The following is a 15067-nucleotide window of genomic DNA, read 5'->3' on the forward strand; positions in this document are numbered from 1 at the left end:
TTGTAAGATTCAACCATTTTAATGCATGTGGCTATAGTTTATTTTTCACAGTGCTCTAATATTCAATTGTGTGGGACTATCTAACAATTTATGTATTTCCCTATTGGTGGACATTTAAGCAGCAATAAACATTCCTGTACTTCTTTTGTACTTATTTTCTTGGACAAGTGTGCAAAGATTTCTTAAAGTATATACCCAGAAATGGGCATTTTAGGTGAACGGATTTGCTTGCCCTCCTTTAGCTAGACATCACTATGCTACTCTCCAGAGTGACTGTATCTATTTACATTCCCACTAGCAGTATATAAAAGGTGATTTCCCCATAACCTTACTAACACTTGGTTATCACAGCATTTAGTTTCTGCCAATCTGATGAGTGTGAAATGGCATGTCACTGATGTTTCAATTTGCACTTCCCTGATTTTAAGTCTTTGACAAGTAAATTTTCATATATATATATATCTGTCAAATATGTTTTTCTCAGTTTTTAAGAAAAATTTAACCCATCTTGTCTGAATCAGGGCAGCTCTTCCCAAAGAACCTTGCCAACAGCCACCACAACTGGAAAGCTGAGGTGCGGGAGGGCAGCAAGAAAACAGCTGACTTAAACAAGGAATCATCTTGGACAAAGAGCCCTAATTAATGCATTTGCTAATTAGTCTTTCCCTTCCCTCTTTTGTCAAGGCTTACTTCCAAGACAATACTATGGCCCCCAGCCTTAGAACAAGAGAGAGAATGGGGGGGATGGGGAGTACCCAAAACATTATGTAAAAGTACTTACAACTGTCTTTACTCAAAGAAAATGATGTGATTGCAGACCAATACCTATTACTCAACCTTGTAAGATACCATCCACCTCTAACAGACTCCTTTCAAGCTCATTACCTTTGGCTCCCTCTTTAAAACAGCCCAATCTTTTTCTCTACACTAGACACTGTCCCCCTCCCTTTCATCTCCCTTCCCCCACAATGACTAAATTTCCTCCTTTTCCCCCATTCTACAGCTTCTGTTTTCTAACTCCACAGGACCCTCTTCATTGACTATAACACTACTCTCTCTCGTTGCCTCTAGAACCCCAAGTCCCTTTCCAAGATGCATCCACAATAAAAACAACCCACCCAAAAGAAAAACGGGAATCCCATGCAGTACATGGCCCTCTTCCATGCCAGGCAGGTGGGTGACCTGTCCCAATTCTCTCACTTCCTACCCCTTCACGCCTGGGATAGCTGTGCTTTCTCTGGGGGTTCCCCAAGTGTGACAGGTCCAGACCACCTGGGAAAACCTCATTTGGCTTTCTGTGGCAGAAACGTCTTTACTAGGGCCATATATACACTTGTTTGGGGCAGGAACGAAACTCGGGCCATTTCGTGAAAAAGACACCTTACAGGCGTCTCCACAAAAGCAGGCAGGCCTCCCACCTATTAATTCCAGCTGGACTGGTTTTGTCCGTGCAGTGGTGGGAAAGGTGGCCTGGCAGAGACCAAATGGTCCCCGCAGTAAGAACTTTCTGAAGCTCTGACCCACTCACTCAAGAAAGCCCTCTTCCCAGAGAGGACAACCTCACAGGAGTCTCTCCCCCTGCGGCTCCCCAGGACACCACGAATCCCCCAAATCAGCCGCCGCTCTCTTCCGTCCCAGCCTGCAAGAGATCCTTTCTCCTAAGCCAGCCCCAAAAGCGCTGGGTGGGCGTGCCTGGGGCCGAGGCCTAGCGCCCCCTCCTCCACGATCAATCTCTCTCGGTTCTCCGGGGCTAGGGGCTCTTCCTCCTCCCAGCGCCCCCTGCTCCGGGCCCGCGCCGGCCCATAGTGACCCTGGGTCCCAGCCAGGTTACGACTTTCGCCGGCTATGTGACCTTGGGCAAGTCACTTCCCCCTGTAAACCTCCGTTTCCTCCGCCGCCCAGAGGAGACCTAGAGAGGTCCTGCCCTGCCCACCCTAGGGGAGGGGGTTACCCACCAGGGGGGAAAACGCTTTGTGAGCCGCTCCGCGCAGCGGAGACACAGGGCTCACAGGGGCTCCGGGGCCGAACTAACCTGACCCGGACAACGCTCCACCCCCGCCGCGGGGCCGGGCGGCTGGACCACACGCCTCTGGGCGGCCCCCCAACACACACACCCGAGACCAACCCACGCCCCTCCCCGCCTGGCCCGCTCCTGGACCCCGTACCTGCTCCCGGCGCTCGGCCGCAGGCGCCGCCACCCTGGGCGCCTGCCCGGAGAGGCCCGTGGCCCGGAGGGCTGAGGCGGCCGGCTGCAGCGGGCTCGGGCCGGGGAGGCGGCGGCAGGGGGCGCGGACGGCGCGGGGGCCCGAGCTCGGCGGGGCCCGGCCTGGGAGACGACGACTGAGGCTGGAAGTGCGCGGCGGCCGCGGCTGCTGAGGCGGCGGCGGCGGCGACCGCGGCGGCGGCGCTTCCGCTCATGGCGGGGCCGCGAGCAGCAGCTCCGGCTGCGACTCGACTCCGGCGCGGCGGGCGCTGGCTGGGCCCGGGCCGGCGGCGGCGGTGGTGGCGGCGGTGGCGGCGGCGGCGGCGGCGGCAGCAGCGGCGGCGGCAGCGGTAGCGGCGGCGGCGGCGGCGGCGGCGGCAGCAGCGGCAGCGACGGAGGCGGTTCCCGGAGGAGGAGGAGGAGGAGGAGCCGGGAAGCGGCGGCGGCAGCGGAGGGGGCGGGGACGCGGAGGGGGGGTGGGGACGCAGCGCCGCCGCCGCCAATGGGCGGCGAGCTCCTCGGCCGACCGAGGCTCACGGGCTGGGCGGGCGGCGCCGTGGGGCATCTTCTGCTGCTGAGGCGGGGAGGCTAAGGGCCGTCCGCCGGGAGAGCCCAGTTTCGGGGGCTGCTCCGCCCCCGGTCCGCCTCCGGGGTAAGGCCGCGGGCCTCCGGGGCAAGGCCTCGCGCCACCCAGGCCCGGCGGTGCCTGGGGCTCCGCCGCGGCTGCCTGTGGCGCCGATATCGGCGCCCGCGAGTTTGGCGGGGGCTTGTCCCGGGTAGCTGCTGCCCGCCGGCGCGCCCGCCCGCCCGCAGGCTCCCATTCCACGGGTTGTGCCGCCTCGGCCTCCTTCCTCCACCTCTGCCCACTCTAGAGCCACGGACTTCTCTCCTCTCCCTCTCTTGGCTGTTTCCTCAAAGTTTTTCCTTTTCAGACACTTAGGAAAGAAACTCTCCCTTCCCTTCTTGGGCTGTGTCTCAGTGGTAAATCAGTCCCTGTGGACCCAGAGAGGGTAGCAGAAGCAGAAACGAAACAGATGCGCTGCCTTCTCTGAGTCTAGAGACCCATCTTGAATTATGAGCAGAAGCCAGCCTGATCCCTCGCCCCTTTCTCTGACTTTCTCTTCCTCTTTCTTACTTTAAACCCCCTTGTTGTTAGAAGACAGGAAGCCATCCAACTCGGCTGTGCCTAGTCTCAAGAAAGGGAGAGACTGTGAGGTGCAGAAAGGCTTTCGAGATGCGCTGACAGTTTTCTTATGAGAGAAGAACTCTGCAGATTCATGACCCCCTTGCACCCTCCTCTCCTTGGATGTGATTGGGATGTGATTGATGTTAGTTACTGAACCCATTTTCCTTTCATGTTTCTCTGACTCTCAAATCAAAGCCATAGGGGAGCAAAATAAATTCAGTCCTGTACTAGGAGTGCCTCTAAGTACAGCCGTGGGGGTAGGAGTGCAACTAAACTGCTGAATAGATCATTTCAATAAAATATGATGCTCAGCCTTTCCCAACATGCAGCCACCAACTGGGGACTGAGCAGGTAGAGAGAGAGCTACAAGTTGACAAGGCATGGTGCTACAGTGGTGGGCTGGCCGCATGAGAGAAGTGGGGATGAATCTTCGACAGCATACATTTAAAATTACACCCTAACACTTAACTAAGTGTATGATCTTTTCATTTATACAATCGTGACCAATGCTAGACACTAGGATACATTGATAGAGATACAGTCCAGGACTTCAAAGAGTTTACCATCTCCTTGGAGGCTGGTGAGATATATTCTTAGAAGTTAAGAATTTAAGAATGAGTAGGAGTTTACCAGGTGGAGCAGACTGGGGGAAGACATTAAGATTATAATCAGCCAAAGCACCTGGTATTTCCTGAATCCCACCCTTGACTTTCTGGTCGCAGAGAAGGCAGGTAACATCATATTACTAGCTGGGTTTGGTTCCCAATGCCTACTGTAGAATGCCCATAAGCTATAGCGTTCTTATCTCTTTTGATAGGTCTCACAGCCTTGAATGAAATCAGGCCTATTTCCACTCCAAAGCCCAAGCTCCAGTTTCAGCTCTTCCAACTTCAGTTTGGTCACATGTTTTGCCCACCATCCCTAGAAGAAAAGGGGCAGGAAAGCAGTTTGATCTAGTAACTAAAGAAGCCCACTGAGGCTGCCTTGCAGGACAGGAAGAAACAAGGGAGAGGGCCAGGCCAGGCCCTGGGCTGCCTCACCTTGACAGTTAAAGAAAGAATGGATGACATCCTTGTGTCCTGTGACCTTTATCTCTGAAAATTTCCATCCTCCAGCAATGATCTGGAAGAGAGACGAGCATGATGTGTTTAGGAAACCGCAAGTTTAATAGGGCTGGAGCACAGCCTGGGTGGTGAGCTGAGAGATCAGACTAGAGAGTTAAGAATAGACCAGAAGACCATGAAGAGTCTTGAGTGCCGGGTTGAGGCATTTGAACTTACCCCAAGTAACTAAAGGGAGCTATTGAAAGGTTTAATGAGAGTGACATGATCAGATTAGACTTTGGAAAGACTCTGGCTGCTTTGTAGAAAATAGACTGGAAGGGAATATGAAGAGAGGTAATAAAACCAGGTAAAAAGCTATCATAATAGGCAGGGGATGAAAGTGACCCAAACTGAGGCAGAGATGGTAGGAATAGAGAGATATTAAGGTAGTAGAATCACCAAGACATAGCTGTTGAGGGAGGTGAGAGAGAATCAAAGATGACAGATTTTTGGCTTGGGCAACTGGGTGATAGTGGTGCCATTCCTGAAGGTAGGGAATACAGGATGGGGAAGAGAGAACTACGATCCTGGTTAATTCAGTTTATTTCTCTAATCCTCACTAATCTCATTCATATAAGGCAGAAGGGCTGAGGGAGTTGCCTAGAGTCACTACTGTACAATTACTAATGTCCTAAGATTGGCACCAGCAGATTTACAAAGAGAGGCAAGATACCAGAATTGCCCTTTTCACTTTTTGTTTCCATTTTGTTTTATTGTGGTAAAAAATACATATCATAACTTTATCATTTTAACGATTTTCAGGTATACAACTCAGTGGCATTAGCTACTATCTTAGTTCGGGCTGCCATAACAAAATACCATAGGCTGGTGGTTTAAACAACTGAAATTTATTTTCTCACAGTTCTGGAGGCTGAAAGTCCAACATCAAGATGCCAATGTGGTCAGTTTCTGGTGAGAGCTCCCTTCCTAGCTTATAGATGCTGATTTCCCACTGTGTCCTCACATGGTGGGGGGAGAAGGAGAGCAAACTCTCTGGTGTCCCTTCTTATAAAGGCATTAATCTCATCTTGAGGGCTCCACCCTCATGAGCTCCAAACCTAAAATCTCCCCAAGACCGCATCTACAAATCATATCACATTGGGAGGTTAGGACTTCAACATATGAATTGGGCGGGGGTGGGGGGGGTGGGGGTGGTGCATAATTCGGTCCATAGCACCTACATTCACAATATTCAACCATCACTACCATATATTTCCAGAACTTTTTCATCATCCCAAACAGAATCTCTGTATCTATTATAATTCTCCCACTCTCCCCTCCCCTGAGTCCCTGGTACCTCCCTCCATTCTACTTTCTGTTTCTACGAATTTGCCTATTCTAAGTACCTCATACAATATTTGTCCTTTTGACTTTGGCTTATTTCACTTAGCATAATGTTTTCAAGGTTCAACCATGTTATAGCATGTATCAGAATTTCATTTTTTAAAGCTGAATAATACACCATTGTATGTATACACCACATTTTGTCTATCCATTCCTCCATCGATGGACATTTATGTTGCTTTCACCTTTGGCTATTGTGAATAATATTGCTATGAACATTGGTATGCAAGTATTACTTGAGTCCCTGCTTTCCATTCTGTTGAATTCTACCTTGGAGTGGAATTGGTACATCATATGGTAATTCTATGCTTAACTTATTGAGGAACCACCAAAATGTTTTCCACAGTGGCTACACCATTTTACATTCCCATCAACAATGCACAAAGCTTCCAATTTCTCTACAGCCTCATCAGCACTTGTTACTTTCCTTTTTTTTTTTTTTTTGTGGTATGTGGGCCTCTCACTGCTGTGGCCTCTCCCATTGCGGAGCACAGGCTCCGGGCGCACAGGCTGCGGACGCGCAGGCTCAGCGGCCATGGCTCACGGGCCCAGCCGCCCCACGGAATGCAGGATCCTCCCAGACCGGGGCATGAACGGGGCATCGGCAGGCGGACTCTCAACCACTGTGCCACCAGGGAAGCCCCCATTTTTTATATTAGCCTAGCCATCCTAATTGATGTGAAGTTGTATCTCATTGTGGTTTTGATTTACATTTCCCATTTCACTTTCCAGCCCAGCATATCTATTACTTGCATTTGTCTTCCAGCATGGTTTGCAAAAATTTGGGGGCGTGTTGGTAAAGGAGGGAGATTGTAAGAAAATACTGGAAGAGTTATTTCCTGAAAACTTGTAACAATGATAGACTAACTTTAACTTTATTATTTATTTATTTTTGGCTGCATTAGGTCTTCGTTGCTTTGCGCGGGTGAGGGGGGGCTACTCTTCGTTGCAGTGTGCAGGCTTCTCAATGCGATGGCTTCTCTTGTTTTGGAGCATGGGCTCTAGGCACAGGAACTTCAGTAGTTGCAGCACGCGGGCTCAGTAGTTGTGGCACACAGGCTTAGTTGCTCCACAGCACTTGGGATCTTCCTGGACCAGGGCTCGAACCTATGTCCTCTGCATGGGCAGGTGGATGCTTAACCACTGTGCCACTAGGGAAGTCCCACAATTATAGACTTCTAATATGTAAAACCAAAAGAAGAGCAAGATAATCTTGGCTATGCTGCAGAATAACACTCTGAAACCTTAGCAACTGAAGGACTCCAGATGAGTGACAGTGACAGTCATAACGGTGCCCAGAAAAGGCAGTGGAAATAGCAATGCCAAATGGAAGGGGCTGGAGCTGGAGATGATGAATTTAAGTACCAATACCACGTGACTACACTTGGTCACAAGCATATCACAAACACCTGTGAAACACCTCTGAGGCTTCCCTGAAACACCTCGGGATATATATTGCAGGGTGTGGGTGAGGGCAAAGGAACACATGCTGACCATTTTTCTCACTGTTACAACACTAACAAGTGTTAGTTTCTATTTGCTTAGGCTAGATTCCTAAAAGTGGAATTGTTAGGTCAATGTTTTTAAAGATTTTACTTTCCAGAATGATTGTAGTAGCAATTTATTTATTTAGTCATTTATTTATTTTTACTTAAATAGAGGGGATTAACTTGATCTTATTCCTGACTTGCAAAGCCTCTCACATTAGTTTATTTATTTTTTATTCTCTTTTATCCATATTTTCCAACCTCATTCCCCTTTCTCACTGTAGGAAAACATTCCAGTTTGTTTAGTGTACATCCTTTTGTCTGCAGGTGTTTATTTGAAATGTGTACCACTGTTTTAGATGCATGTGTTTTTTTCTTATGTAGATAGTATTATAAAATATATTTTTTCTTCCTTGCAGCAACATGTTTTTAAGATCTAGTCCATTGCTTCTAACTACTGCATAGTACTTATCCACCACATTTTGCTCAAGGACTTCTTCAGTTATGGACACCCACATTGTCTCCAACTCCCAACAACCAAAAACAATACTGCTGTGAATATATTCATATATGCCCCTTATTGTGACCTGTGAGAATTTGGGGGGGTTATATATCCAGTAGCAGAATTGAATATGTTATAGTTTTTTCTCCTTTATATAGCTTTGATTTACATTTTTGATTACTGATAAGGATAAGAGAGTGTGTGTGTGTATTTCTTTAACCAGTGTATTCTTCCAGGAATTTTCTGACCACATTCTTAGCCCTATCCTCCATTACTTCTTTAAAGACTAACTTGGTCTGTAATTGATTGTAACACATTGAATAAATGTGATACATGAGTCCACATGTGAGTCCATAATGATACTCAAAGAGAGAACGAGTGAAAGGAGAAAAAAACTCATTTGCACCAATGGAAATACTATGACACCAACTTCTTTGTCAGGAAATTGATAATTAAAGAGAAAGAATGAAACATTTAACCTGCCATTTTTGGAAGAAATTAGGTTCATTCCCAATTGATGAGGGAAAACTCTCCTTTATAGAAGAATGTAGCTAATAAATGTAGAAGGACTGATAGAATTGGAAAATCACCATTTTGCAATCTCCAATAAGATAATTTATTCAGGCAAGGATCATCACTGAATGTTAAACTATTAAAAAAGAAAGAAAGAAAAAAGACCAATCTACCATTTTATCAATTTCGTACCACTCTCTTGCCCTAGAACACTTCCAGTTTGGCTGCTGCTCCCACCATTGTATTGAAACTGCAATGCTTAAAGGACAATGATGACTTCTCAGTTGCTAACCACAATGGCCTTTTCTCATCCTCCATGATCTCTTGATGGTATTTGACATTAGAGGCCACCTCCTTTTTCTTGTAACTCTTTCCTTTCATCCACAAAGGACTGGTTATCTGCTGCTATATAACAAACCAACCGTATTATTAATAAGTTATTATTATTTCTCATGATTCTGAGGGAAAACTGGGCTCAGTTGGATGTTTCTCACTCAGAATCTCTTATAAGGTTGCAGTCAGATTCTCGCTAGGGCTAGAGTCATCTGAAAGCTCGACTGGGATAGATATCCAAGATGGCTTCCTCACTCACTTTTCTGGTCCCTAAGCTGAGATGGCTGGAATAGCTGGGAGTTAACAGGGCATCTCTTTTTCTCTCAATGTGGCTAGTTTGGGCTTCCTAAAAGCACCGTGGTCTCAGGATAGATAGACTTCTTACAGAGTGCCTGGCTCCCCCTAGAGTAAATGTTCCAAGTGTCCCAGGTCAAAGCTGCAAGGCTTCTTATGAGACAATTAATGGTCTCCTCCTCATCCACTATGTATCATCCACTATGTCCAGCATTGGGCTCTTTAGAGGGGAAAAAGAACCTAAAGACCCTTCCAAAGATGAGTGTAAAACCCATCCATATCTTTATTGTTTCATTTTTAACTATGTGTGTATCCATATCTAAACCCAAAGCAATTTTGAAATACTTTATATCAAGTCTTTCAAAAGCGTTTAATTTAGTTTTCATAGAACCAGGAAGTCTATCTTTTTGCACTTGTGTTTCTGCAGTTACTTAATATTTAATTAATTAACAAAATTGCAGTAATAAATACAACTAACATAAACAGTTTGGGGGACAAAATACCAGAAAAGCAGCCATTGGCTGTGAGTGTTCAGTATACAAGAGCATAAATCAGTGTATTTTATATAGGGAATGAAAAGCATTGGTTAATCTGGTTAATCAGTTAAAAGAGTTTCTAACTTATCTTTTATTGAACATTTTGAATTGGAAGTAACAGAAACCACGTTAAGAAACATAGAATGTATTGGCTTCATTCAGGGGCTCAAATGATGTCATCAGCTCCCAATCTTCCTCCATCTCTCAGCTGTGATTGCCACCATGTTGGCTTCATGCAAGATTCCATGTGGTGGCAGGATGGTGATGGTAGCTCCTAGCACAGAAGAGAAAACATGTATTCCTCTCAGCAATCCTAGCAAAAGACTCACAACTCATTATTGGCTAAGATTGGGTGCGTGCCCACCTCTGTACAAATCTGTGGCCAGGGCACTGTGTTAACCTGATTGATTAGGACTGAGTTCCATGCCCCCCTGAAGCCCTACCTAACCCCATGGACTAAGAAAAATTGCCTTGGAATGTTCCAGCATGCAACTATAGAAGTCCATTGCTGCAGTAATTGTTGAAGGAAGGACAATGTGCTCCTTGAGGGCAAGTATAACTTCTTGTTCCTCCCTGTACTCCCTCCCCAACTAACCAGCACCCTGTCTGTTTCCCTCCACACAGCAGGCATTACTTACGGGGAACTAAAAATCGCAGGCATCTTTCTCTTCATTTACTGTGCACCTTAAGGCAGTTTATAGAAGACTTGCTCTTAGTATGCAAAATGCCAGTCCCCATTTGCCTGAATTTTATCTTTTGATCTCTCATGCTGTCAAAAGGTCTCAAAGCATGGGCTTCAACAGGGTTTGGACTCAAAGACCCACAGAGCTGAACTCTGTATAGAATCCTCTGAGTAAAGTCTTTCCTCTCCATCTCAAGTCTTGCATTTTGCCTTATAAGGCTGGTTATGGTGAGGCAGTTTTAATTTCATCTTCTGCGTTTGTACTAGAGCCACTTTTAAGGACTCTCCTTAGGTCTTTCCTGTAGTCCTCCTCCTCCCTTCCCCCTTCCCTTGGTCCCTCCCTTCCCTGTAGCCACAGCTGCTTGGCTCCAGGGCACTCAGGCACTGTCACCTAGGCAACATAGGAGGGGGCTTCAATCTACTGTCTCCCCAGAGGGGCTGGGCTGGCCCTGAGCCAGGAAGAGGCAGGGGGCAGGGGACCTGACTGGCCCTGCGCAGAGTGTGTCGGGAAGTAAACAGACCATTGGTGTGTTGCCTGCCAGAAGAGATGGGGAATGTCATGGCTGTGATTGTCTGTGTTGTACTAGCAAAATGCCAAGGATGCTATGGCTGGCTGAGAGAACAGGAATGGGACAGGAAAAAAGAAGGCCTGATGCATCTTGGCTTGATGCAGTATCAGGGGGTTAAATGGCTGAGGTTCTGCATTAGTTTCCTGGGGCTGTGGTAACAAAGTATTGCAAACCAGCCAGCTAAAAATAATAGAAATGTATTGTCTCCCGGTTCTGGAGGCTAGAAGTCCCAAATCAAGGTATTGGATGGACCACTCTCCCTTCAAAACCTGCAGGGGCATCCTTCCTTGCTTCTTCCTAGCCCTTGGTGGTTTACTGGCAATCTTTGGCGTTCCTTGGCTTGCAGCTCAATAATTCCAACCTCTGCCTTCATGGTCATATGGCATTCTCCCTGATTGTCTCTTCATGTGGTCATTTTCTCATAAGGACATAGGTCATATTGGATTAGGGGTCCACTCTACTCCTGCAGGACTTCATCATAACGAATTACATCTGCAACGATGCTATTCCCAAACAAGGTCACATTCTGAGGTATGTGTTGGACTTCAACATACGTTTTCTAAGGGGACACAATTTAACCTCTAACAGGTTCCCAAAAAGGTATGAACGACAGGTTTAGAAGTTCCTGTAGTATAAAACAAAGGCCTGGAAAGGTTATTTGACTGAACTAAGGAAGATTTGGAACACCAGGCTTAGGAGCTTCGCTTTTACTTAGCAGAGGGGAGTCAAGAAAGGTCTCGGAGCAGGCGGCAGTGTGACCACCTGTGTGACTGACTACCTGTGTGACTGACTACCTATGAGACCCAGGATTTTGAGTCATTTGTTGCTTTTTATGTTTTAGTACCAGTGGAATGAACCCCTTCTTTCCTCAGTGCATAATCCCTAACTGTCTAGGTCTCAGCCCAACCACATAGTTGAAGCCTGGAAAAACCTTCAAAATGAATAGCACAGAGTTTGGCATAGTTCAGAAATAAGACCACCACTTGGCAACCAAGTCAGCCTTAATTGCCTCATAGTCAAATGAAGATAATCAGAGTACCTATCTCATAATATATATCATATATATGTGTGTGTGTGTGTATATATATATATATATATATATGTGTGTGTATATATATATAAGAAGAATGCCTGGCAAAGTAAGAGCTTAACAAATGTTCACAATTATTATGCAAAGATGAACTGTTCATTTGGCGAAGAAGGGCAGGAAAAGCAATTATTATTAGTGGTGGTTGTTAGACTTTAGATTCTGGAACTACTGCCCCTTCCTTCTCCCTTCCAGGAATAAGTCTCCCACATCTGCACAGCACTTTTCAGTTTTCGAAGTACTCTGTCATTCATTCTCCTTCTGTGTAATCCTCTTGACAATCTTGTGAGGCAATCAGGGCTTTCATTATTGTCTCCATTTTGCAGATGAGAAACTGAGACGCAAATGGAGTAAATCACCTGCTTTCAACATTTTTTCTTCTGGAACATTTTGAGAGATGATGCTTTCAGGTGGACACACTCCCCAATGTAATTCCTGCCATATCTTCATCTCTTTCTCTACCTTTGGAAAGTATTTGATGTTACACAGCCTTTAAGAAAGGTAAGAAGAGCTATATGCAATTCATGTGGAACTATATCTTTGATATATTGTTGATGAAAATAAATCAGATTGCAAATTTACTATTTATAGTAATATTCTATGTATGTTTACACATGCCTAAAGCTGTCAGAAAGGCCACATAGGAAACCGTTCATAGTGGTTAACCCTGGAATTGAGGAGTGAGACGTGGCAGAATGGATGGAGGGAGCATTCACTTTTACTTTACACGATTTGTAAATAATCATGTATTATTTTTATAATGAAAACCTTATTCAGTTTTGAAAATAAAGCATGCAGTATGCAAGCAGCATTATTATATGCATACCTTGAAACTGCTCTGATTTTCTTCAAGGAAATCATTCATGAACATGCATAGAATATCTCTGGAAGGGTATTTACGAAGCTGATGACAATGGTTGCCTCTCAAGAGAGAGAATGGGGGACTGGTGTTCGGACTCAAGGATGAGAGGAAAATGGACCTTTCACTGTATACTCTTTTATAAGATTTAATTTGTTTTTAATCAAGTGCATGTATTATGAATTCAAATAAATTGAGAGAAAATTCCTAAAAGCTTCAGTGATTTATAATTACCAGTGAAGAATTTGTAACTCACCTCATGACTGATTACAACACACCAGTGCTTCCCACTGTATTAGATACTAAGCAGAGTGCTAAGATCCAAACTCAGGACTTCTGACTCCAAGTCTGAGGCTTTTTATACTACATTATTGCCCAATGCGGTTGCTTCAAGGGCTGCACCCTCTCATCCCCAAAACCCCTCAGGCCTACCCCCCAGGCTCAACAAACCAGGGCAGTAACATCACAATTGTCATGGCAGAAAAGTCAGGACTATGGAATTAACTCCCAGCTAGTCTTTAACCAACCACACTTCTGTATTGTTTCTTTTTTTCACATTGAGATATAACTTACATGCGGTAAAGTGTACAAATGTTCATCTCAGTGAATTTTTATATATGTTCACCTGTGTAATCACCATCCAGTTCAAAACATATACCATACCATCTTTCCAGAAGGCTTCTTCAGGCATCTCCTGCACATACCACCCCCTAAATATAACCCCTATTCTGGCTCCTAGCCACCGCAGATTAATTTTGCCTGTTTTTTTTTTTTTTAATTTTGCCTGTTTTTGAACTTCACATAAATGGACTCATAAAATATCTACTCTTTGGTGTCTGTCTTCTTTTGCTTAACGCTATATTGTGAGACTTATCCATGTTGTATGTAACAGTTGTTTGTTCATTCCAGGAGTGGAAGTGCTGAACCACAGGGTATATGCACACTTAGCTTTATATATACTGCCAAACAGTTGTTCAATATTGTTGTACAATTCATCCTCCTACCCGTAATACAAGAAAGTTTCAGATGCTCCGCATTCTCACCCACACTTGATACTGTAAGTCTTTTTAATTTAAGCCATTTTGATGGGGGTCGCAACTCAATCTTGATCCCCCCTGACACACCTCGGTTCTCTGGTTCCCCATCTGCTCAGTGTTCTGGTCTAACAGCCCCTGAATGGATGTTTCCTACTCCTGATCAATGCTTCCTGCTCTTCTTTCCTGGAAGAGAGCCCTATCCTGCTATAAACCCAGCTATGGATTGAACTGTAGCGCTCACCACAAACAAATCTGATTTCTGCTGCAGGCTGAGACCTGATTCCAGTACGGACTGAGCCCTAATACTGATCACAGACAGGTCTCTTTCCTAATCACAGACTACATTCATAGCCCACCACAGACTGAGCCCTACTCACAGCTACCCGGTGAACCCTGACACCAACCACAGTCTGAGCCATGACTCCAGTAGTAGACCAAGCTCTAATGCTAGACGTAGCCCGAGCCCTGAACCTACTTACAAACTAACCTGAGCCAAACTCAGACTGATAAATACAAATGGATCAAGCACAGTGTTAGAACTTACAGTTGACATTTGAACAACACAGGTTAGAACTGCAAGGATCTTCTTACACGTGCATTTTTTTCTCAAATACCGTAAAATCCACTGTTGAATCAGCGGTTAGTTGAATCCGTGGACGTGGAACCGCAGATATGAAATACAGTAATTGGGATATGAAGGAACTCCAGGTGAGGAGCGCAGACTATAAGTTATAGAGGGATTTTCAATCGTGCGGTGGGTGGGCACCGCTAACTCCCACGTTGTTCCAGGGTCAACTTTATTAGAGAAAGAGAAATTACAAGAATAAAGTGCACTGTGAAGTGAATTACAATCTCTACGGTCTCTTCTTGGTTCACTTCAAATTTTAACTGGAACTAAATTTTGCTAAGTTAGGGAAAAAGACTATAATCAACCCCACCCTGACATGTTGTAAAGAACAGGCTGGAGGCGGGGGAGTGTGGCTCAAGGAAGCCTAAAGCTGAGCTAGCCCTGCAGATGGTGGTGGAAAGACAGGCAACCTTCTTCCTGTCCTCACAAGATGGCAGGTTTATTTTAAGGGTGTTTTTAACAGCTTAAAAAGAATGGATTCAGAGAGCACTGGGGGAAGCCTCTGATTTTTGGGCTTCTGCCATCGTGCTTTTTTTTTTAAAAAAAAAAAACAATGGTATTTGACTCCTAGTGAGATTTGTTCCTTCGTTACATTCTGATCATATTGCTTTTTACATCCCTCTCCCTGCAGTGGCTGTTGGAAAGGAAAAAGGAACCAGAGCTTTCAAGAATGAATGCTTAGAGGTTCTGTTTGCCGTTTGTCT

General features: G+C 45.5%; 1 protein-coding gene and 2 long non-coding RNA genes across 9 annotated transcripts in view; 1 reads left to right on the forward strand and 2 right to left on the reverse strand.

Annotated features, from left to right (window-relative positions):
- The window catches only part of RNF38 (ring finger protein 38), a 123745-nt gene extending 121204 nt beyond the window's left edge, over nucleotides 1-2541 (reverse strand). For 4 of the 7 annotated variants that reach the window (XM_073806291.1, XM_073806290.1, XM_073806289.1 and 1 more), the window contains exon 1: nucleotides 2166-2540. In XM_073806291.1, coding sequence (XP_073662392.1) covers nucleotides 2166-2418 — 253 coding nt within the window. In that variant the 5' untranslated portion in view covers nucleotides 2419-2540. Of the gene's footprint in view, nucleotides 1-2165 lie in introns of all 7 variants that reach the window. The other 3 variants (XR_012332586.1, XM_019948958.3, XM_019948954.3) reach the window with 2 other exon arrangements.
- Nucleotides 2542-9566: 7025 nt separating this feature from the next.
- Nucleotides 9567-15067, reverse strand: part of LOC109552398 (uncharacterized) — a 47281-nt gene continuing 41780 nt past the window's right edge. The window contains exon 3 of the long non-coding RNA XR_012332589.1: nucleotides 9567-9775. This is a non-coding gene — a long non-coding RNA (uncharacterized lncRNA). The remainder of the gene's footprint in view (nucleotides 9776-15067) is intronic.
- Nucleotides 9774-12868, forward strand: LOC141278990 (uncharacterized). Its single transcript, XR_012332590.1, has 3 exons — nucleotides 9774-11283; nucleotides 12166-12340; nucleotides 12693-12868. It is a non-coding gene; the product is annotated as an uncharacterized lncRNA (long non-coding RNA).

The sequence above is a fragment of the Tursiops truncatus genome, chromosome 6 (assembly GCF_011762595.2).
Source record: "Tursiops truncatus isolate mTurTru1 chromosome 6, mTurTru1.mat.Y, whole genome shotgun sequence".
Taxonomy (NCBI): Eukaryota; Metazoa; Chordata; class Mammalia; order Artiodactyla; family Delphinidae; genus Tursiops; species Tursiops truncatus.